The sequence below is a fragment of the Lampris incognitus genome, chromosome 14 (genome assembly GCF_029633865.1).
Source record: "Lampris incognitus isolate fLamInc1 chromosome 14, fLamInc1.hap2, whole genome shotgun sequence".
Classification (NCBI taxonomy): domain Eukaryota; kingdom Metazoa; phylum Chordata; class Actinopteri; order Lampriformes; family Lampridae; genus Lampris; species Lampris incognitus.
In genome coordinates this window covers 26,706,356-26,730,359 of record NC_079224.1, presented here as the reverse complement: position 1 = coordinate 26,730,359, position 24,004 = coordinate 26,706,356, and the positions used below count along the sequence as shown (strand labels likewise).

Sequence of the window (24,004 nt, the reverse complement as noted above, 5' to 3'; positions counted from 1 at the left end):
AACAAAAGCTAAGGGTGGTGAAAATTTTAAAAAACTGAAAAGCTATGAGCTGAGGACACAAAATGGTGAAGAGCAAACAGAGAATTTACAGACCACTTGAAACCCTGCCCAAGGGTGGGAAATGGGCATATAATGGTTGTGGAAAGTTACAAAAAAAAAAAATTGCAAAATTTCAGTTTCTAAGTTTTTCTATTTGGGTACAAACAAGCTTTTTTCTTCATCTTAGCTATGCTAACAATAAGAATGGATGACTTTAGACTCACGGCTCTACCTTTAAACAGATTGTTTATTTTTCTTGTTAAAATGACAAGATTCACTGCAAATGTGGCCAACATCTAATGCAATGGATGGAGTTCTGTCATCTGGCAACAGCTCAGATGAGATTTGCTCCATGCTCAGTAGTGTGGAAAAAATAAATTGTTCACAGCACAGTAACACAGGTGAGCACCAGTGCCAGACTCTGCCCTCAGTTCTTAAGTGTTATTTTATTGGTTTAAAATATGCTGACAGCCCACTCTGCCCTTATCTAACCAACTTTGGTGCTGGGTATTTTCAATCAATCAATCAACCAATCAAGTTGCATTTTATATAGTGATTTTCTAGCTGCAACAGCCACTCAAAGCGCTATTTTTATATTATATATTATATTATTTTCACGAATAGAATTTTTTTTAACTTTTGTACTTTTTTATACTTTTACTAATAGAATTTTTGGCTACTATAATAATAATATATATTATTATAATAATATATATTATTATTATATTATACTATTTTTTTTATATTTTAGCTGCAACAGCCAGCGCTATGGTATTTTGCTAACAGGCTTTTTCAAAAAAATTTCTAATTGCATGTCCTCAGATCTTCTACAAACTGTCAACACCTCTCTTCTCTCAGGTCTCTTCCCACAGGCCCCAAAAACTGCAGTCATCAAGCCACTCTTAAAAAAGAATAATCTAGACACTTCACAAATGAACAATTATAGGCTCATATCAAACCTCACGTTTTTGAGTAAAATAATTGAAAAAGCTGTTTTACAGCAGCTTGACAACTTTTTGCCACTTATCAATTTCAGTGTCTTCCAGTAAGGATTTCAACCACACCACAGCACTGAGACTGCTCTTGTTAAGGTATTTAATGACATCTGCTTAAATACAGACAGTGGCAGAACATCAGTTAGTATTATTGGATCTCAGTGCTGCATTTGACACAGCTGACCAACATATTACTGGACCGATTGGAAAACTGGGTGGGACTTTCTGGCACAGCACTAAACTGGTCTGAATCCTACTTAAAGGACAGGGACTATTCTATGTCTATAGGTAATTACAAATCTGACAGTACAAAAATGACCTGTGGAGTTCTCCAAGGCTCCATTCTGGGGCTGCCTCTGTATAACATCTACAGTGCATCCGGAAAGTATTCACACCCCTTCACTTTCCCCACATTTTGTTATGTTACAGCCTTATTCCAAAATGGATTAAATTCCTTTTTTTCTCATCAATCTACACACAATACCCCATAATGACAAAGTGAAAAAGGTTTTGTAGAAATTTTTGCAAATTTATTAAAAATAAAAAAACTGAAATATTGCATGTACATAAATATTCACACTCTTTGCTATGACACTCAAAATTGAGCTCAGGTTCATCCTGTTTCCACTGATCATCCTTGAGATGTTTCTACATCTTGATTGGAGTCCACCTGTAGTAAATTCGATTGATCGGACATGATTTGGAAAGGCACACACCTGTCTATATAAGGTCCCACTGTTGACAGTGCATGTCAGAGCAGAAACCAAGCCATGAAGTCAAAGGAATTTTGTCTGTGGACCTCCGAGACAGGATTGTATCAAGGCACAGTTCTGGGGAAGGGTACAAAAAAATTTCTACAGCTTTGAAGGTCCCGAAGAGCACAGTGGTCTCCATCATTCGTAAATGGAAGAAGTTTGGATCCACCAGGACTCTTCCTAGAGCTGGCCGCCCAGCCAAACTGAGCAATCAGGGGAGAAGGGCCTTGGTCAGGGAGGTGAGCAAGAACCTGATGGTCCCTCTGACGGAGCTCCAGCGTTCCTCTGTGGAGATGGGAGAACCTTCCAGAAGGACAACCATCTCTGCAGCACTCCACCAATCAGGCCTTTATGGTAGAGTGGCCAGACGGAAGCCTCTGCTCAGTAAAAAGCACATGACAGCCCGCTTGGAGTTTGCCAGAAAGCCCCTAAAGGACTCTCAGACCACGAGAAACAAGATTCTCTGGTCTGATGAAACCAAGATTGAACTCCTTGGCCTGAATGCCAAACGTCACGTCTGGAGGAAACCAGGCACCTCTCATCACCTTGCTAATACCATCCCTACAGTGAAGCATGGTGGTGGCAGCATCATGCTGTGGGGATGTTTTTCAGCGGCAGGAACTGGGAGACTAGTCAGGATCGAGGGAAAGATGAATGGAGCAAAAGTACAGAGAGATCCTTGATGAAAACCTGCTCCAGAGCACTCAGGACCTCAGACTGGGGCGAAGGTTTACCTTTCAACACGACAACGACCCTCAGCACACAGCCAAGACAACGAAGGAGTGGCTTCGGGACAAGTCTGTGAATGTCCTTGAGTGGCCCAGCCAGAGCCCAGACTTGAACCCCATTGAACATCTCTGGAAAGACCTGAAAATAGCTGTGCAGCGACACTCCCCATCTAACCTTACAGAGCTTGAGAGGATCTGCAGAGAAGAATGGGAGAAATACCCCAAATATAGGTGTGTCAAGCTTGTAGCTTCATACCCAAGAAGACTTGAGGCTGTAATCGCTGCCAAGGGTGCCTCAACTAAGTACTGAGTAAAGGGTGTGAATACTTATGTACATGCAATATTTCAGTTTTTTATTTTTAATAAATTTGCAAATATTTCTACAAAACCTTTTTCGCTTTGTCGTTATGGGGTATTGTGTGTAGATTGATGAGGAAAAAAAGGAATTTAATCCATTTTGGAATAAGGCTGTAACATAACAAAATGTGGGGAAAGTGAAGGGGTGTGAATACTTTCCGGATGCACTGCATATGCTTCCACTAGTCCAGATTATGGGAAAAAACAAAAATATGTTACCATAATTATGCAGACAACACACAGATTTACATAATCATATAACCAGGGGACTATAATTCCATACAAGCACTGAGTAAGTGCATTTAACAAATCAATGATTGGATGTCTCAGAATTTTCTTCAATTAAAGATAAAACGGAAGTAATTGTCTTTGGAGCCAAGGAAGAACGACTAAAAGTCAGCACTCAGCTACAATCGGTAATGTTAAAAACCACAAACCAAGCCAGAAATCTTGGTATAGTCATGGACTCAGACCTGAATTTAGATAGCCACATTAAGACAATTACAAAGTCCGCCTACTATTGCCTGAAGAATATGTCAAGAATTAAAGGATTTACGTCTCAGCAGGATTTGAAAAAACTTATCCATGCATTTATCTTCACTCGACTACTGCAACGGTGTCTTGTCTTTCTAAAAAAAAAAAAATCACTCAAACAGCTGTAGCTGATTCAGAACACTGCTGCTCGAGTCCTTACTGAGACCAAAGGAGTGGATCACATCATTCCAGTCCTGAGGTCGCTACATTGGCTCCCTGTCTGTCAAAGAATTGATTTTAAAACTCTGCTCTTGGTTTATAAAGCACTGAATGGTTTAGGGCCAAAATACATTTCTGACCTACTGCTACACTATGAACCACCCAGACCACTCAGATCATCTGGGACAGGTCTGCTTTCTGTACCCAGAGTCAAAACTAAAGATGGAGAGGCAGCTTTCAGTTTTTATGCACCACATATCTGGCCGCCTCTCCAGAGTGTCTCCCCGCCTGCCACCCAATGACTGCTGGGATGCGCTCCAGGATCCCCGTGACCCTGAGAGCAGGATAAGCAGTTTGGATAATGGACGGATAGATGGATATCTGGAACAAACTCCCTGAAAACTGCAGGTCTGTTACAACTCTGTTCTTTTAAATGTAGACTGAAGACTTTTCTCTTTGCCGCTGCCTTTTATTGAATGAAGCTTGAAGCTTTTGATTTTCATCTTGCATAGCACTAATCTCTTTTTATTGGTTTGTGGATTTTTTATTTGTTGACTTATGTTGCTTCTCTTGATGCCTTTTGTGCTTTGTGTGGAGCACTTTGAATTGCCTTGTTGAGATGTGCTATATGGATATTTGCCTTGCCTTGGTCAGGGGGCACAAATGGGAGTGTTGTTATGCAACACATAGCTGGAATAAACTTCCAGAAGATTTGAGACTTGCTCCAACACTGACTACTTTTAAATCCACATTAAAAATGTTTATGTTTAACATTGCTTTCTGCTAAACTGCAAACCTTGCACTTTTGACTTTTGCAAAGTTGTAAACCTTGTAATACATTTTGACTTTATTCTTTAATTTAAATGTCTTTTTTATGAATTACTTGTTAAATCCTTTTGTAGTTTTTTTTTTTATACGCAAAGCACATTGAGTCTGCCTTGTGTATAAAATGTGCTATATAAATAAAGTTGCCTTGCCTTTCTCCAGACCTCCGAGTTTGACAAGATGGCGGTCTGGCTATGAGATTATTGGTGATTGGACAGACAGACACACAACAGAGAGAGAGCAAGAGAGAGAGACCGAGAGAGAGCGATAGAGAGACAGACCTGTGTGCTGTTGGCAGTGGTGGAACTGTTGGCTTGCTGTTGTTGCTGGACCTGCTCCAGCTGCTGTTTCTGCATCAAGGCCAGCTGTTCCTGATGCTGCTGGTACTGTTCGGCTGTGAAAGCTGAGAGGGACACACATTTAATGAGACACTATTACTAACCTGAAAACAGCCATCTGTATGTTAATGCATGTAACCACGAATGGTGTTTTGTCTATTCACTTTCAGAAGGAAAACTATCGTCTCCCATTAGAAATGGCAGTTAAACATTGTATCATAAGCTGCCACTGGAGATACAAAACATTCCTAGCAAACAGAATTCATTAATATGTGTAATGCAATTAACATGATTGCATTTCCCAATGATTAAACATGATGAAATGCAAAGCACATGTGATTGCACGCCTGTGTTGAAAAAGTCATGATACCAAAACTAAAAACAAAATGGGACAAATGCTTTGTATAGAATTGTTAAAATAAAAATGTGGTGAAAATGTGGCTTTTGTGCCATTTTGAAACCCAGTCCAAAATTTTGACGGAAATCTATATAGCTATTGCATTTATCTCTACTGGTGCTACAAAAATGACATATGACTGATTGCAAGACACAACAATGTATTTCTATATTTTGAGACTGTGTATTGCATTTCTCAAAAGACTGAGCAGTAACTGTCCCCAAATCCACTGTAATCATTACAAATCATTTTTGTATTTCAGGGTGTTAAAAAAAAAAAAAAAAAAAAGTCGTGTGTGTGTGCATTGCATTTTAACCTGTTTAATCATGTCATTTACATTTTGTATAGGCATACATTTTGAACGAAACATTCCTATAGATGAGTGGATCTATCTATAATAAATGATTAACTATTCTCCGCAATGCATCTTAAGTAGGATATGGGTTTTCTGGAGAACAAATGCTGGCTGGACCATGTTAGCTTTGTTATAACATCTATGGAACCATATTCATTTAACTTAATGCTTGTTCTCACTGTAATGACAATAATCATCGAAAACAAACCAGAATAATGAACAGCCCCACAAGTCAATACTCATGTATTAGGCCACTAGCTCCATAGACTCAGTCCAAGTTAATGCCATGATCGTGAATAATGGCTTGACGTGAAACATCACACTATTAATCAATGAAAGACTTCTTGGGGAGGAAAGACAAACTCAACCGCCAGGCTCTTGTGTTTGTAGATGCAGTAATTTGTCCAAGCTTTTACCCTAATTTTATCAGTATCATTCGGCGCACCTTAAGTCTGGTCACAACAATGAAGCCAATACTGAATTTACCAGGTGGTTAAATTGTATTCAAATGATGTGTTGTTGGAATTTTATTTCGGAAGAGGCACGTACACAGGCTTCAGCTCCAACATGTTGAACGAAATCAACAGAGTAAGCTCCAATATTTTTTTATTTGAGACACTGTGGCCACATGTAACCTATAGCTGTGTGTGTGTGTTTTTTTTTACTGCATCATTAGCAAGCTAGATAACAGTAATTATTACTTTGTATCTGGTGCATCTTGAAAAAATCCTGTATGCTTCCATTTCAAATGCTGGAGCATGGACAATGTGCTCCTATGATAGGCTGATTCATTTTTGCAGTGTACAAAGAGAATCATTGTTTTTAGGACTACAACGATACTTCACAAGACAGGACTTGACTTAAATTCTCGATACAAATGTGATGATTTAAACTGGAGAGTTGAATAATGAATCACGATACTCTTTTTAAACAGCAGAGTCTACTTTTGGGGTCGCTTTTTGATGTCATCATTCGCATCAGTGGTTATATCAAGGCGCAAAGACATGGGGCCACAGCTGGGACATGGTGAAGGTCCAGAGATACAGGCTTCAGCCTAAAAATGTATATATGCTGATATTCCTTAAAAAAAAAAAAAGTGAATTCCAAGCTAGGAACAAAGGCCAAGCCTTGTACTGTTTATTTGAAGAGATTTTCCTTATTTATTTATTTGGGATTTGTTTTAAAATTCAGTTTACTTTATTTTGTTATTTTAGACAAAAGATACTTTCCGTTTCACTTTTACAAAGAAAAGGAAATGTGCATTGTTTTGCATAATTTATACCTACCTCAGAAATAACAAAAAGAAAATACTCTTTAATTTGATAAAGAAAAGATAACAAATATTTTGTATACTTTTGTCTGAGAAATAAAGGAGTCTTTTCAGTCATAATTTGTCATCGTGAGAAAATCATATCGTGAACCTAGTTTCGTGAATTGTATCGAATCATGAGTTGAGGGTATTGTTACATCCCTAATTGTTTTTCATTTAAATTGCTCCCAAACTTAAGATTTTGTTACAGTTTGTCTGTCAAATTCCATATTCTATTGAAGACCTTTTTATTGTATTTTTTACTCAAGGTTCTCAAGCAAGTCAATGACCCATTTAAGCCCTAGTTTACTCAAGACATTTTTAGACAATCAAGTCTGTTCAAAGTGTTCCATAAATAAACTGGTCTCGATCAATGGTTCAGGGAAAATGGAAATCAACCGAGTGTTTCTTTTCACATTAAAGCATATGCCTCAGAAGTAGCTCTGGTGTTTTTGTGTACACCAACCACCTTACTGCTGTCAGCAATATTAATGTTATGGAAATCTAAGGCCTTTGATTTGACTTTCATTCAACACTCTGATCCACAATGCACATTAACCTAACAAATACCATACTTTTCAGGGATCTATTGTTGCTCACCCTTTTTGTAAAAGGAAACTTAAAAAAAAAAGGTTTCTTATTATCCACTGCTATCTGATAAAAATGCCAGAAACCTGCCAGATGTGCAGAAAAGGAGGGTGGGTTCAATGCATTTTCATCCTGTTCATGTATCAATTCTTTGAAAATACTTATATTGATACATATTACAAAGTAAGTATATCAAAATATGGTAAGACTCAACAACCATACACTGGGAGTACTCTTACAAACAAGGTTATTCAGCAAATTGGAGAGAGCTGCAGCACCGGAGTTTGTGTTTGAATGTGAGAGAGATTGGGTGTCGGTTAAGCAATTAACACCAGCAACTAGCAAAATACAGCCCCTTTTGAAACCGTATGCTTGTTTATGTATTTGACAAAGCATGCCTGGTTCTCCCAGTCTGCATTGTGGAAAGAGCTCGCCATCAGTCGACTCACCAGTGACAGGGGCAGGTGCAGGGGCCACCCTGCCCTGGGATTGAGCGCTGCCGGGCTGGCCCCTGACCATGGAGGAGACCCGGTGCTTCAGGCTCCGACTCAGCCTCCGGAACAGTGGGTGGGCATTGTCCAGCTCATGTAGTGGTAGTGTCCGTGGCCTAAAGTGCCTCCATCGGCACGCCTTAATATTCAACAGTATCTGACTGAGGTCCGTGCAGGAAGGAGAGGAAGGAGAAGGGGAGATTGAGGAGCTTCTGTCCGAGGTATTCGTTTCTGAGTTATTGGCGAACTTGTCAACAGCCGACGAGCACAGAGTAGTGGTGAGAGGAACAGGAGAAGAGGGGGTCAGAGGGGGGTCAAGCATATCTGGATCCAGCCCGTGGAACACGTTGTCGTAGTCTGTGTGCGCCCTGTCCAGCAATACCCTATGAGAGGGGAAAAGAGATTTAGCTTTTCTGCTTGACAGGACAAAGCAATGAAGTTGACCAAAGTCCTGCACAGGATTACAAGGTTGGCTATGGATAACTCACGGCATAAATAACACAGATAACAATACACTCTAGATTAATACATGGTGAGTGAGCGCAGTGGTTGTGCTTGAATTCTCTACCATGTTTAACAACTTCCAAACCAAAATCTAGGAGCCTGCTACCTAATTCCAGCATAAAAAGGATCTCATTTCAAATCCATTCTGTGTCAACATCCTTCATAACAAGACAAATTGGGATGTCTACTTATTTTCCTTTATACAAGTGGGAAGAGCTGTCGCAGTGAAGTTATTTCCCCTGCAGTAATTTAGGGTGGCTCAACAGCACGGTATTACAACTTTTATGCAGTATTACTATTACTTTTATTATATGCGGTATTAGTGCCCTCTTTTTTTGCGCAAATTAATTCATTTATCCTGATTTTAAGTGCTCTATAAACAAGTTTTGTGTTTGGGCTATTATTAGGTACATTGTTCTTTTTAAATGACAAAGACGATAGTTTTAAAAAAAAATACTTGTTTGTTAAATGCAGAACACAGAAGGGCAATGACATGCAATAAGAACGCAAGATAGGCTACACCCCTGTTCTTTATTAAAAAAAAAAGAAAAGAAAAAAAGAAAAGATTAAGCCGAGCCTAGGCTACATATAAATTTTCAAACAAAAATAAAGCAAATTCTTTAGGCTAAATCTTTTAAGTTCAAATCGCAACGGAACACATAGTCTTAATGAAGTAAAAAAGGATAGCCTATGTTTGCAAAAAAAAACAAAAAAAAACAAAAAAAAACAGTGCAAAACTAATGCAATATAAAAGGCTCTTTATATAGAAAAAAAAAGAAAACGAAATACTCCTTTCTTTAGCATAAAAAATAAAATCTAAGATTTAAGACCTGGGTTGACATCTCCTTGTTGCGTGCAAGGAAAATCAACATGTTCACCTTATGTGGTTTTAGAGAGGATCAGAGAGGGGTAACGATGTTCCCGGTGGAACTAAAAACTCTCTCTGATGGTGTGCTCGCTGTACTGCACATATACTTGCAGGCGACGTTAGAGAGCAGAGAAAATCTACCCTTGGTTGTTGCGCCACCGGGCAAATGGATCTGCATTGGAGTCTATGGGCTCCTCCTGTAGGTAGCGCATGAGTTTGGTATCTGCTTTAGCTCTCTCAGGTATGGATGCGGGAGTGATTGTCCATGATTTCAGCAGGTCTCCAAGAGTCCTCTTTTTTGTTGCAGGTGGTGGCACCGCCGTTTGCATGGAGGACTCTTCATTTTCAACAGCTGACACATTGGCAACACTCCCTACGTCTTTCACGCTCAGCATCTCTTTGATGAGTGCGTATTTTGTATCCTCCATGACATCGATATGATTCCCCCTATATCTAAGGTCCAGCAAGCAGGCCTTTGCCAAAAGTTCTTGTAAGGCAGCTAGTTTGTACTTCTCCCCGAGAACACAGCACATCTTTAGCTTGGCGTTTGATGTCAAGGCAGTGTCCTCGTCTGATGGTTTCAGAACATCTTCAGTCAGGAGTTTCAGGAGGGGTTTGACTGATGACACGGTAACAGCTCTTGTTAGACAGCAAATCTCTGCGGGTTTCAAGGCCGTGTTCACAGACTCAAGGGCAGGGATGTCCTGCCAGCTCAGAATTAGATACTGGTGTTGCTGGTCATTCAAAAGTCTTGATAGCCTGGATTTGCTCCAAGACTCTGCCAACCATTTTCTGCTTGGTGCCCCATCTCATAACACCGCACAGGGTACTGGCCGTTAAATTATTGAACTGACATTAGCCCACACCTAGTAGGCCTAAATAACATAATAACAATATAGGCTATATTTTAAATGGTTTCAATATATTTTTACTAAACAAAAAAAATATTTAACCCAGTGAGCCAGCAACAGAATATATGCAGGCTGCAATGCCATATTAACTGTCATTAAATGTCCTGCACAGAGCTGTTAAATTATTGAACTGAAATTAGCCTACATCTATTTAGCAATTAATAAAACAACAACATAGGCTATATTTCAAATTATTATTCACTTCAATATATTTTTATTAAACGAAAAAAAACAAAAACAAACAAACAATTTAAATCATCCCAGCAAACCAGCAACAGAATATAGACATATAGCTTACAGGCTACAATGCCATATTAACTGTCATTAAATGTTTTAGTAGGCCAGGCCTATGTTGATGAAATTGAATGTAGTGTAAATGACAAGTAATCTATTGTGAACTCTATGCAATTTGGTCATTAATAAATTTCCCTATAATAAACCTAATAGTCTAACTTTCGTAGCTTACCAGTATGAGGTCATGCTCGGGGATTTGGAGCTCCGCTTGTGCTTTCGCCAGACCTCTTCTCTTCAACCAGCTCTGAGAGAACATACTGACCAAGGTGTGGCCATTGCTCTGGTTATATGGATCTTAGTGCTTGCCATTGCGTTTGTCAGTGCCAAATGTAAATTGTGACCAAAGCAGCTAGCCACGGCAAGTTCAACTTGTTCTCTGCTGCTACAATGTTTGCCCCATTGTCCGTAGGCCAGCTTCTTTTCATCCAGTGACCACTCATCAAATGCGTGGCAGACAGCTTCAAAAATATTGTTGGATGTGTGGTTCCGGGGTATAAACACTGTTTTGAGGCAATGTGATTTAAGAGCCCAGTCTGTGGTCAGATAATGCACTGTTAGACTCATAAGGAGTCATATTGACACTGACAGTCACATTGAGGGCCTAGCCTCATGGGGAAAAAAGAAAAAGAAAAAACATGAACACAACGGTTGTGGCAGTTGCCTCTCATCCCCTGAGGTTGCCTTGTCAATAGCGCGGTATTGCAATATTGTGGTTATCGCAACAGCCCTACAAGTGCGGGAGTAATCAGCTGATGGTTACCAAGGTGAGTTGGCCAAAGCAAAACTTTGAGGAGTTGTTGCTGATCACTTAGCCAGTCACTAGTGATGCCATATGTCTCACCTATCACTGGACAAGAATTAGTATTACAGCTAGCAATTAGCTAGTTAAAATTCACTACTGGACAGCACAGCAGTGTGGTTGCTGGCAGTGTCAACACAGAGACAGGGACATGCCCAAAATAAACAGACCTTAAATTGAAAACGTTGTGCTGGTTATTTTAAAACAAACTGAAAGTAGGAACTAACCTGCCCCCTCTGCCAATGCGTCGTCGAGCCATGCCCAGACAGCGTCGTGGTAGGGTGAGTGTGGTGAGGCTGTAGCGATAGCGGGCCTCTGCCAAGCCACCCTCCCAAGGCCCGCACCACGGCCAGCTACCCATACTCTCCTGACGAGCCTGGCAAGACAAAAAAAAAAAGTTGATGCAACCCTCTACCTCACCACAGCGCCTCAGACCTCTGCACTCCTTAAGACTGGGTTGCACATTGCTTTTAAAGGACATCTCACAGTGCCACTGCAGAGGAGAGGCTTGCAAATTGGTATCTTGCATGGGGACTAAGAAATTATGCACAGACATAATTAAAATTTATTTTTTAAAAAGTTTTATATCTTCCTCTGCACACTGGAGGGCTTAAGGCCATCTCAATTAGTTTTATATTCATGAGCAATTACAGTCTCTAGTCTTTTCATGTGGAGAAGAATACAACCATGTTAATCTTGGCTTCCACCATTTTCACCAGCACACCTGATAAACTAAGATGGCGACAGCTTGCATTTTTTCTTTACGGATACAACATATATATTTTTTAAACCTAACGGCTTGACTCCACTGGGCACAGCTGCGTTGCATTCTGGCCGCAATGCGGCCACCAGAACTAAGCACAGCCACTCTAGACAATGCTTGTGATTCCACCAGATCTACCATAGCATGTTTCAGAAGTGGCTCTCCACTCTGCTCTGCTATAAATATGCACCTAGTCTATTTTTGATGGAAGCCATGTCAAGCTACACAGAGTAGATCAAGCTAGACAGGAAAAGACACACGAACGGCATAGAGCATCCGGTCAACACCTTGTGCAGACTTCTGATCGTATATCACATCACAACATCAACATAACGTCATAACCTGTGGCACCAAGCCAGAAGTCAACCAATCAGAGGATTTTTGACACCATGGACGACTAGAAGTTAATCTTGGAAGTGGAAAAAGACATGGTGTTGTATGACACCACAGATCCACCTAATAAGGACAACACTAGAAAGGACAATGTGTAAATTGCACAATGCTCCGCTTCTGAAATGCTCCTGGTGGGGTATGAAGCCGTGTGGAAGACAGAACAAAACCGTGTTGCAGAAGTGATGTCATAGAACTGCGGTCAATGGAATCAAGAGGTAAGGTTTTCAAAGTGTGAGGTGCGCCTCCCGAGGGAGATGCCTAAGGGTTTTAGGGGCGGCGCAGACATTGAGAGCCAAGTCTCATCAAACCACATACAAATAATACAAATGAACATGCGTACACAATTCATACGTCAAAGTTGATTTTTTTTGTGCAGCTGACACTTTTTTTTTTAAAACTCCTGAGCTACTGAAGCGCAAACCACGCCCCACAATAGCAGACTACATTCCAAAGCCACCAAGAATGATTTCATTGGTCAACACGATGAGCGCTCACTAACCGCAACCTAACATTAAACCTAATTCAACCACCAGTTGTTCTTGCATACTTGATCATAAGGATTACATAATGCTAACCTATCAGCCAATGTTTTCCTATTGTGCCGGCTGTTGGCTATTTAGCTGATTACAATCAACTCAGCCAGCTACTTTGCAGTCTTGAAAATTGAAGACTCTAATCTTTGGTATACCTAATTTGTTTGTTGTTTCTCCATGCACCACAGAAGAATCACAGCATCATGGTTGTTGCATGACACAAGCATAAGCCAATCAATGTTGCTCTGTGCACCCTGTTTCCTCATACTACACTGTATATACAGTTGTGTTACTGGCCGAATTGCTATCTTCAGTGACAGTCATTGACCTTCCGTTGTCTAAAGGCAGGTCTACTGGTATTTTCTACTAGGTCTACTAGTATCTGTCTCTCCAAAGTTCAACTGGTTGAAAATTAATATTGTTAAAATATGAGGCACAGTAACACAATTTGACAATTAAAAGCCGATACAGTACGCATAAGCTAACTTACCATTTGGGTGGTGCCACTGTTAGCCTTGTACATCTGATAATGGCTTGTTTTCTAAAACAAGGCAGCACAGTCATGAAAGGGTTTGCTTATTTCTTGAAGACTTAGGTTTCAAACTTCAACTTTTTTGATGACATTGTGGTGGATGCTATTCCGCTATGTGTATCAGCAGTACCATCAGCCCAACTCAAAATGGGACCGCCAACCAGTGGAGACTTTTTCCAATTACCCATCTCCATTTACAACATAATTGGTGGAACAAATCATGGCCATTTTATGGTTGAATTCTTATCAATTTAGACAAAATTGTGCATCACCAATGACAATATTTGAACTTAATCCTGTTATAACACACTGAAAGACAATACAAATGAAAGATAATAGATGATATTACTGAGTTATTACCCAAGACTAAAATAGAGAAATCCTGCATCTGAAGTTTATCTCTGTTCCTTTATCGCCATTAATTTGAGTAATGATTTAGTGCCAAAAACAAGGTTCTGATGTGTTTTAACATTAACCTGAGAAGTTTGCTGAGTTACTTACAGCATAGTATTGGCAGCCTGCCCTCCGGCGGAAGGCATAGGCACCATCTGGGTCATTCTCCTCCTCTGCTTCTGATGAGCCCGAGTGCAACTGGAAATAAAGGTCAAAGGCAGGGCATAATTTACAACCCAGAAGCTGCCTGCCTGGGTTTTACATCTTTTCCAACCCATAATCCAATGCACTTTTGCTGTCTTGAAACAATTTAGTGGGACAAAGGGCAGATTGTTGTATTGCTTGTGGCCTGCGCTTGTTAAAGAAATCACCATAGCAGTGTGAAGGTGGGGTGAGGAGGCTGGACAAAAACTGAATGTTGAAATGTTAGCATGCTATTTACTGTAGCTAAAATAATGACAAACACTGAGCTTTAGTGTAATGAAGTTGTAATGACGTAGATGCAGAGTGGAAAACAGCAAATCAATGTCAAAGTCAACACCTGCTTTGAGAGAAACTGTCAACAAGCAACTGTTATGTGCCAAAAGAGTATTTCTGTTTTTCATGTGTCAAACATGCATCAAGTTTTATTTTGGAGTCATGTGTGCTAGGGAATGGGGTGAGATTTCACACAGGCCTCTTTGATTCTGAGGGACATCATTTACAACTGTCCAGCTATATTATAAACTGCCTGCAATATGTGTGTACCTACATTGTTAAGTATGTTTCTTTGTGTAAATGACAGTGTGTGTGCATCTAACTGTGTAAAGTGTGTGAATACCTGAGAGAAGGGCTCGTCATCTGAGCTGGGGAAGTCGTACTGATTGAGGTCCTTGGCATTGAAGACAACAGGGCCCGAGTGATGGGGTGCCACTGATGACAGAGGCAACACCTTCTGCTTCTTCTCGTACTTCCTCTTCTGCCGGGGGGCTTCCAACTTCTCGGGCTGGAGAGGAGGGGACAACCATGAAATTTGCAGACATTAATTTCTTGACTGGATTTTTACAGTTGGCAAAGAATTGTGACAGTGACAGAAATTTAATTCACTCTACAGCTAGCTTATTCTACTCAACAAAGTACACGTCAAAGGACAGCTAATGCCTGTAGTTTGGCATGTAGAGACTGACAGACAATCTTTTCTGATTGCAAAACTTTTTCAAAATTGGAAACTATCGAATTAATTTTTAAGACTTTTCAAAATCCTGAGCTTCCCTATGGGTCTCACCTTAGACTTGTAGTCCTTGAGGTCCATGTGGTCCTGGTGTCTGTACTGGTTGTTGAGAGGGACCAGGGGGATTATCTGTGGTTTGACCAGTGCCCGTTGGGCCAGCACCTCTGCCATTATCTCCCCGCCAAAATCAGACATGACATTTCTGTAGGGTGGGGGGGCAGATGAGCATAAGAGTTAGACCAATCTGGCTGTTGTTAAACAATGAGTCAGACTTAAAAAAGTTAAGAGAACATAAAACAACAATGGAAAACATATGGAGGCTGTCCAACCCCTTTTACTTTGCTGGCAAAGTTATAAGTAAATTCCTTCAAGGTAGTTTGACTAAATAAAATTGGACCTAGTGCCCTAAAGCCAACATTTTGACACAGGTGACTGTCTTCAAAAACTCAATGATTGTTTAAGGCTGTTGAATCTTAAGTAGCTCACAATTAAGGTGTTTTTTTTTTTAATCCTGTGCTGATGTCCGTATCAGAGGGACAGTTATCTCTACATTCTAAAAACTCGGCTAAAATATGGTAAACTTGAAATCCCCTCAGTTTCACTTTAATTAGTCACTACTTTTAGCCACTCTCCCATTAATCTTGACAGTTCCCTTGGCAGAACCAACCTTTTCTCAAAGATCTCCAGCGTGAGGTGTAGCAGCTCCCTCTTGCTCTTCTCCCTCCTCTTGATCATCTCCAGGATGGTGACGGCCCGGCTCAGGTCCCGCCGCAACTTCAGCATCTTCTCATATGACGCCTCATCATTCTTACGGTTCTGACAGAGGGGGAGGGACAGATCAAGGGTGAACGACAAACTTATACATAGCGCTTCTTAAAACAAATGTTATTTAAGTGCTTCACAAATGTAAAAAAAAAAAAAAAACTAATTACATTAGCTAAATGATAACGCCATATATTAAGGTCAACTGTCTCTCATATCCCCACCATATCTTTAGACCCAATGAGGAACGTAGGCTGGATTAAGAGTAAAATCTTACATAGAATCTTTAAATCTGGGTCTCATGGTAAAAGCAAAACAACTTGGTGACGTAACACTTAACTGTGAAATGGCAATTCAGATTTTGGAGTAAATATGTTGTGGAATAGTAAATTTCAGCCTGGCCAAATTTTTACTTGGCCACATGGTGGCATACATGTCCTTTCAAGCAGGGTTGACAGAGGTATACCTTCCCATGGGGGTCACACAGTGTTTCTTTATACTTATTTCACAACAAGAAATTTATTCACAGCTGCAAGAACAGCAAACTAACAGATGAAAATCCTGAGAAAAACAATTCCAGATCTTTTGAAACAGCACCTGACAGAGAGGGCTTTGAACACACACCTTTGGCAGCAAAGTGTCTATCTGACAAAGGGATTCATCATGGTCTTGCATGGGTTAACATTCAGGTCAATTTACCACTGGCCAGTTGGTATGAAACCATTTTTTATTGCTGTATTTTTAAGTCCCTCCCCTTTTCTCCCCAATTGAATTTTGGCCAATTACCCCACTCTCCCGAGCCATCCCAGTCGCTGCTCCATCCCCTCTTCCAATATGGGTAGGGGTGCAGACTACTGAATGCCTCCTCTGATACATGTGGAGTCGCCAGCCGCTTCTTTTCACCTCAAAGTGAGGAGTTTCACCAGGGGGACATAGCTCATGGAAGGATCACACTATACCCCCAGTTCCCCCTCCCCCCGAACAGGCACCCCGACCAACCAGAGGAAGTGCTAGTGCAGTAACTAGGACACATACCCTACCCACATCCGGCTTCCCACCCACAGATACAGCCAACTGTATCTGTACGGACGCCCGATCAAGCCCGAGGTAACACAGGGACTCAAACTGGCGATCCTTGTGTTGGTAGACAACGGAATAGACCACCATGCCACACAGACACCCTGTATTTTTAAGTTTCATTACTAATTAACATGTACTTATCCTATTATACTCACTCAATCCATATGCAGGAAACTCCAAATATTTTGCCAAACGTGGACTTTCTCATGACCAAACCACATCCAACTCTCTGGCCAGCAAAGATGAAATTTCCTCCATCTCATGCCAGTCTCATACTCTGTCCCTTTAAACGTCCTCTGATCATTCTTTTTATTACTTTTCTTCCTCTGGCCAGGAGTTGGGAGATTAACATAAAGGCAGTAAAACTGATTTGAGCTAACCCACTAGCTGACTTGTATTGTGTGTGTGATAGAACTCATCACTCTGAGCGTGTTCATAGTTTACAACATTAATGAACTTGTACAACGACGGTATTCTTTGAAACAATTTTATAAAATTGAGAACATGTCTCTACAATGCGGTTTTGTTATAGCCAAAGCAACCAAAATGTGAACTACTTTTAACACTGTCAAAATGGACGACTGAAAACTGATATTTGCTGGCCTAGATGTCTGAGAAAACACTGTCTGGCAAGCAGGAAAATGAGAATGTCAAACCACATCTTTGGCATGAGGCCACTCACCTTTCTGGTCTGCATCTTCTCAGTGCGCCGGCGGAAGGCCACATAGGGGTCGTTGGTGCTGGAACCATCCCGCTTCTCCTGTTTGACGTTGGGGATGAGTGAGGTGCCCTTGCAGTTTTTCCTCTTGCGGCTCCAGTAGTCAAACACCTCCTTGATGAGTTCATCGTCTTCCTTTAGGAGAAGTTTGGCCTCTGGGAGACTCACCAGCTGAGGTGTTGGAGAGATAGGCGGAGAGAGACACCAGGAAAAATGTGAGGTCAGGGATTACATAAATATCTAAGGTAATGTATGCCAGTGAGTGAAAGATGTTCATTGTGCAGGGGCATTCAGCCTTATGCCATCTTTAAATGTGTGGGATTTGGTGAATTCATTTGAACAGCCTCAAGAGGCAAAATGACTTAGTGTCCCTCAATCAAGTATGATAGATGCAGCGAGTCTACTTTATGCTGTCAGACAAGGACTTCAGTTACCTACTCTCTTTTTAAAGTAAAATAACGGCATTTACTTTGCGTTACTAATTCTTTCAAGACAGTAGATGTCACTTTATGCCCTGAAAGGTAGATCTTTCATTTATGAGCTATGCTAATCCCTCATTGGTATGGAATTAATCTGGCAAGCCTTTCTCAATATGGTGCTGTGTCCAATTGGAGCAGGCAGAGGGCCAGAGACGGGCAGACAGCTGTAGAAGCAGAGAGACAGGCAGACAGACCCAGATGCATGGAGAGAAGACCCACCTGCTGGCCACTGCCTTTCTCCAGTCGGTCAACCATCTCCTCAAACTGCAGGAGGCTGAGCTCCATCTTCTTCTTCAGCTTGGTGACAAAGGAGTCATCGTCAGAGTCCAGGTCATAGTCGGGCTGCTCTGTATCCAGGCTGAAAGCTGCAGGGAGGAGGGGAGCAGAGGGGCTTTAGATGTGGGCATTAGTCCATCAGCTAAGGAATGGTTCCAATGTGGACATCTTGAAGCAGGGCAGGAAACAAAGCGCAGATTCTAAGGATCCATTGCAAAATGTTTGTAGGAAGGATGTCCAATTCTTTCTGAATATAATAACACAACTGTGGGTTTTATGTGAACAACTACATCATAAAAAAAGGTGAAAATTCTCAGTTAACATTTTCCCAAGAAGATGTTTTACTTTTTTATTAACTACCCGCAACTCAATGACAAAAACTCTATGGAAAAATACTGTCTCAAGAATCATATAAGTCCTGATGAAGAATGAAGGTCACGAGTGAAATGTGTCACTGGCTTCTATTAGTATCAATGGCACCATGGCTAAATAAATAAATAAAAGCTGGCAAAGCCAAGAACGGCCAGCATATCAACTCAAGAATGTGATTAAATTCAGATTTAAGAATCTACTACTACTACTTTCAGCTGCTCCCGTTAGGGGTTGACACAGCAGATAATCCGTTTCCATTTCTTCCCGTCCTCTGCATCTTCCTGTCACACCAGCTACCTGCATGTCCTCTCTCACCACATCCATAAACCTCCTCTTTGGCCTTCCTCTTTACCTCTTCCCTGGCAACTCCATATTCAGCATCCTTCTCCCAATAGACCCACCATCTCTCCTCCACACATGTCCAAGCCATCTCAATCTTGCCTCTCTGCTCCAAACTGTCCAACCTGAGCTGTCCCTCTAATATAACCGTTCCTAATCCTGTACTTCTTCATTACTCCCAATGAAAATCGTAGCATCTTCAACTCTGCCACCTGTCTTTTCATCAGTGCCACTGTCTCCAAACCATATAACATAGCTGGTCTCACAACCATCTTGTAAACCTTCCCTTTAACTCTTGCTGGTAACCTTTTGTCGCAAATCACTCCTGACACTCTTCTCCACCCACTCCACCCTGCCTGCTCTCTCTTTTTCACCTCTCTTCTGTACTTCCCGTTACTTTGGACAGCTGACCCCAAGTATTTAAACTCATACGTCTTCTTCACCTCTACTCCTTGCATCCTCACCAGTCCACTGTCCTCCCTATCATTCATGCATAGGTATTCCGTATAGCTCCTACTGACTTTCATTCCTCTTCTCTCCAGGCTCTCCTCAACCTGCACCCTATTCTCGCTACAGATTACAATGTCATCCGCAAACATCATAGTCCACAGAGACTCCTGCCTGATCTTGTCCGTCAGCCTGTCCATCACCATTGCAAACAAGAAAGGGCTCAGAGCCAATCCTTGGTGTAATCCCACCTCCACCTTGAACGCATCCGTCATTCCAACCACACACCTCACCATTGTCACACTTCCCTAATACATATCCTGCACCACTCCTATATACTTCTCTGCAACTCCTGACTTCCTCATACAATACCACACCTCCTCTCTTGGCACCCTATCATATGCTTTCTCTAAATCCATAAAGAACGAATTTATAATTAATTGCAAGGCAGGGAGCTAAAACACTCAATTTAAATACTCAACCACATGATCAGTCAATGTGTTAAGGTTATATGAGAGCAAAAGGGAAAGAAAAAAGTTCCATATAATTCAGTTCAGTTTATAAAGTAATTATACTGCATTTGGGGACTTCCTGGTTATCACTATTAGTTCAATTCAGTTCAGTTCCCTCAACAAAAGTACTCCAATTCAGGATTTCCCAGTTATCCAACCAACAAAACTCAAAACAAGGAAGTCCCAACCGCAGTTCACTTCAGTTTTAACTCAAAATAAAAATCCACAAACCCCCAAAGTTTACTCATGAAAAACTAAATGAATTAGGCCAACACTTATGTAGGAGCCTGTATTTCTTTGGGCAGACAGACCCTGTTAAAGTTTTTATTTTTTTAGGGAGTTGTTCCTTATCCGATATGAGGGTCTAAGGACAGGATGTTGTATTGATGTAAAGCCCACTGAGGCAAATTTGTAATTTGTGATATTGGGCTTTACAAATAAAATTGACTTGACCCATTCACTGGGGTAAAGAATACAAATTTAAAGTGGGTAGGAAAAAAAACTATTCTAATTTAGATTTTTATGGACTGAGCCGATTTTGCTGTCCAGAGCAACTAACAGCAATTCACCACAAACTTAACTGGTGGGTGGACTGACATGACAATCTGTTTTAGCCTGCAATGGTGCTGTTGTGATCCCACCTTCAAGATATTATATTCTATGTGGTTTAGCCAAACTTCCCTCTTTTAAAACAAAGTGGTCCACATGTTTGGAATTTCTTTCATCATAAGGAAATTGTTAGTACTGCTAGAAACACTGGAACCAGAAACATAGGACAAGATGCGTGATCAGAACTAAAATGTTCCCCCATGGACTATTCTACCATAAAACTACAATAAGTAAATTCTGCTACTATAAATACTGGTGGTGATTTCTCACTGCTTTGTTGTCTCCAAAGACACAAACAGTGAGACAAATTATGACTGGTGCTTCTAAGATAGGTAAGTCAAATTGCTCTCTCCACAGCACTCCAACTGTAAACAATGCTTTTTATTAACGCCGTTTGGCCATAACATCCAATATGGATGCACACAGATGGCAATTATGATGCACAATTAGCTTGCAGTGAGAAATGTGACTGGGTCCAGAGTCATGCTGTGTCTAGACAGCATGCCACACTAAAAGCCCACAATAGGGCTGGCTGGGCTATAATTCAATATCATTGTTTATTGTGTTTTAATGTTATTATATCGGGATGAAATTTGTCATATTGCGATACACCTTTTTTGGTCTAAATTAATGATAATGACAATCTATTACCTAAAATTTCTCACAAACAAAATGAGGTCTGAAATATTTGGGAGTATTACTTGTAAACTAGTTTTAGTTTGATGTTATACTTCCCATTACCAAGCAGTTTAATGGGATGAACCTCAGCTGTATTTTTAATATGGTATTTTTGCATGAGTAAGCATGCAAAAATACCATATTTCAGTTTAAAGTATATTGATATAGTGTGAAATTCCCTACGATAATTTTGATCATATTTCCCATATTGTTCAGAACTAACACTTGAAATCATCCTGTGCTCAGCAACATCAAAAGCCCTTTACAGTATCATTGGCAGTTGTATCTTTAATTTAGGAGGGCCCAGTCAGAATGAAGTCCTGACAAATGTTTTGTACAAACACACCTTTAACGATTATCATTTTCAGTAAAATGAACACAAGCCCCCCATTCCCACAGTATATTAATTTCTTACCCATTCATTAGTATTCATTCTTCTGAGGGGCTGTGGTTTTCATGACAATATATTTATCACACCCTGGTCAAAGTGCAAATGTGAGTGCTAGAGAACTGCTTGCCTAAAGTGGGCTGAAGCCAATATACGAAAACAGATAAATCGACCAAAAGTCTTTGAAGTGCAGTCTGTATTTTGCCCTCTGATTCCCTTTTCCTCCAGATTAAAAAAAAAGAAAGAAACAAAACGGTATCACGTAGCAAACAGTCAAGATGTGTGCCAGCATGATACAAACTGTCCAACAAACCGAGAACTGATAATATGAGGATGCACTCATGCCACTCCAAATCTTTACTTAGTGACATAATATGGGTATTGCTCTTCATCAAATATGCATTTAAAACTCACTACAGGGGGAAATAAAGACTACATATTTCCCCATCAACAGACACATTCTAGTAGCTCATGACTTGACCACTAAATAGGTAAATGTTCACATGCACATAGCCCCACCCTTTGCACTGACCATGCTGATTTCGGCTGGGCAAAGGGACTGTTAAATAGACCATATCACTATCATCTATCAAAATGTGAGTTGGCAATAGGTCTATAGCTGAAACAGCTTATGGTTTTAAGCTATATAATGTGCAGTATCCCATTTTCTCCCTGTTTTTTTTCCCAGCACCTGGCATTCATCAAATCAAATTCATTTTGCTATTTCCAAACTTTCTGACAACCACAGGAACAGAAAAATTGGTGTCATCAATGACAGCAATTTCACAGACCAAAGCACTGACTGCTACAATTTTAAAGAAATCTGTCTTGGGTGCAGCAGAATGCTTTCAATTGAGAATCAATCATGGTAACATGCTATGTATTACACAGAGAATATTGTTATTAAACTCAACAATTTAGTAAACTGGGACATCAGAGGTAGGATCTAATAAGACACTTCAATTTTACAGAAGGCTGTCTAAAACACATCCGCCACCTCTTTCCCTAGGCTTGTTCTGTGAGAACATGTAATCATGTTTAAACTTTACTTATTTGGGAGTCTTTTCTGGCATAATGCCAGAAAGAAAGATGTTGACACCTAGGAGCTGCAACCACTGTCATCTACTGTTGCCAACTAAGCAACTCGAATGATGCATCTGAGGAGTCTGTTCCCTGCACATTAACAGCTTACCAGTAGTTAGTGAGGGAGGGAAGTGAGTTACTCCCTTGGTGACCCACATTTTCCCAGGCAGCTTGGAGGTTCAAACCAGCAACTCTCCTTATGAAAAGCTTGATTCTCTGCGTTTGATTTAATTTCAAAACCTCACCTTATAAATGCTGTACTAAAACCAAATCAACAGCAATTCAATCACACCATATATCCTGGGCTACGTTTCTACCCATCCTTTAACAAGGCTTACTGTTGTTTTGGAGACAGATATGAAAAGGGGGGTTGTGTGTTCCATTAGGTGAGTGAATAAAACTACACATGTACAGCAAGCAGCTACTGGGGCCATAACTTCAGAAAGGCTTATTCTTCTGAATATAGGGGTGCAACTAAATGATTTTTTTTCATTTTCCAAATCAATAATTTAGTTTTATGTAAAATGTCAAAACAGGGACGAAAAAGATCACAACAAATTCACACAGCCCAAAGGGATTCCCCCCCCCTCTTTTTCGCCCCAATTATACTTGGCCAATTACAATTACCCCCACTCTTCCGAGCCGTCCGATCTCTGCTCCACCCCCTCTGCCAATCTGGGGAGGGCTGCAGACTACCACATGCCTCCAGTGGTGCCCCCAATGGGTGGCGACGGCCACCCTGATACTATCCCTGGCCCCCCCGCTGGCCCCCCCAGCCATGAGTCGCATATAAAGAATATGCTTCTGATTATGCATAATATGCTTCTATCTGATATTTTACATTAGGTGCTGTTCATTTAAATCAATAATGTATATTTTTCTTAACTCTCATATTGACAGTTTTCAACTAGCCTATACAGTATACTACAACAGCATCATAGAATTCCTGAAATTCAGTCATGGCTTTTGGTTTTGGTGTGCCACCCCAAGATTTTCCGTGGCCCCATTTGGCCACCCCTATGAAAAATTTCTGGGGGCGCCACTGCATGCCTCCTCCGATACATGTGGCGTTGCCAGCTGCTTCTTTTCACCTCACAGTGAGGAATTTCGCCAGGGTGACGTAGCATGTGGGAGGATCACGCTATCCCCCCCCCCAGTTCCACCTCCCCCTGAACAGGCACCCCAACCGAC

General features: G+C 40.8%; 1 protein-coding gene across 2 annotated transcripts in view; it reads right to left on the bottom strand.

The window, feature by feature from the left end:
- Positions 1-24,004, bottom strand: part of LOC130123430 (enhancer of polycomb homolog 1-like) — a 57,062-nt gene that overhangs the window by 6,060 nt on the left and 26,998 nt on the right. For both annotated transcript variants that reach the window (XM_056292590.1, XM_056292589.1), the window contains 9 exons: positions 18,329-18,474; positions 17,595-17,801; positions 15,738-15,886; positions 15,125-15,272; positions 14,681-14,845; positions 13,969-14,058; positions 11,474-11,622; positions 7,829-8,253; positions 4,674-4,795 (listed from right to left, as the gene is read on the bottom strand). In XM_056292590.1, coding sequence (XP_056148565.1) covers positions 4,674-4,795; positions 7,829-8,253; positions 11,474-11,622; positions 13,969-14,058; positions 14,681-14,845; positions 15,125-15,272; positions 15,738-15,886; positions 17,595-17,801; positions 18,329-18,474 — 1,601 coding nt within the window. The remainder of the gene's footprint in view (positions 1-4,673; positions 4,796-7,828; positions 8,254-11,473; positions 11,623-13,968; positions 14,059-14,680; positions 14,846-15,124; positions 15,273-15,737; positions 15,887-17,594; positions 17,802-18,328; positions 18,475-24,004) is intronic.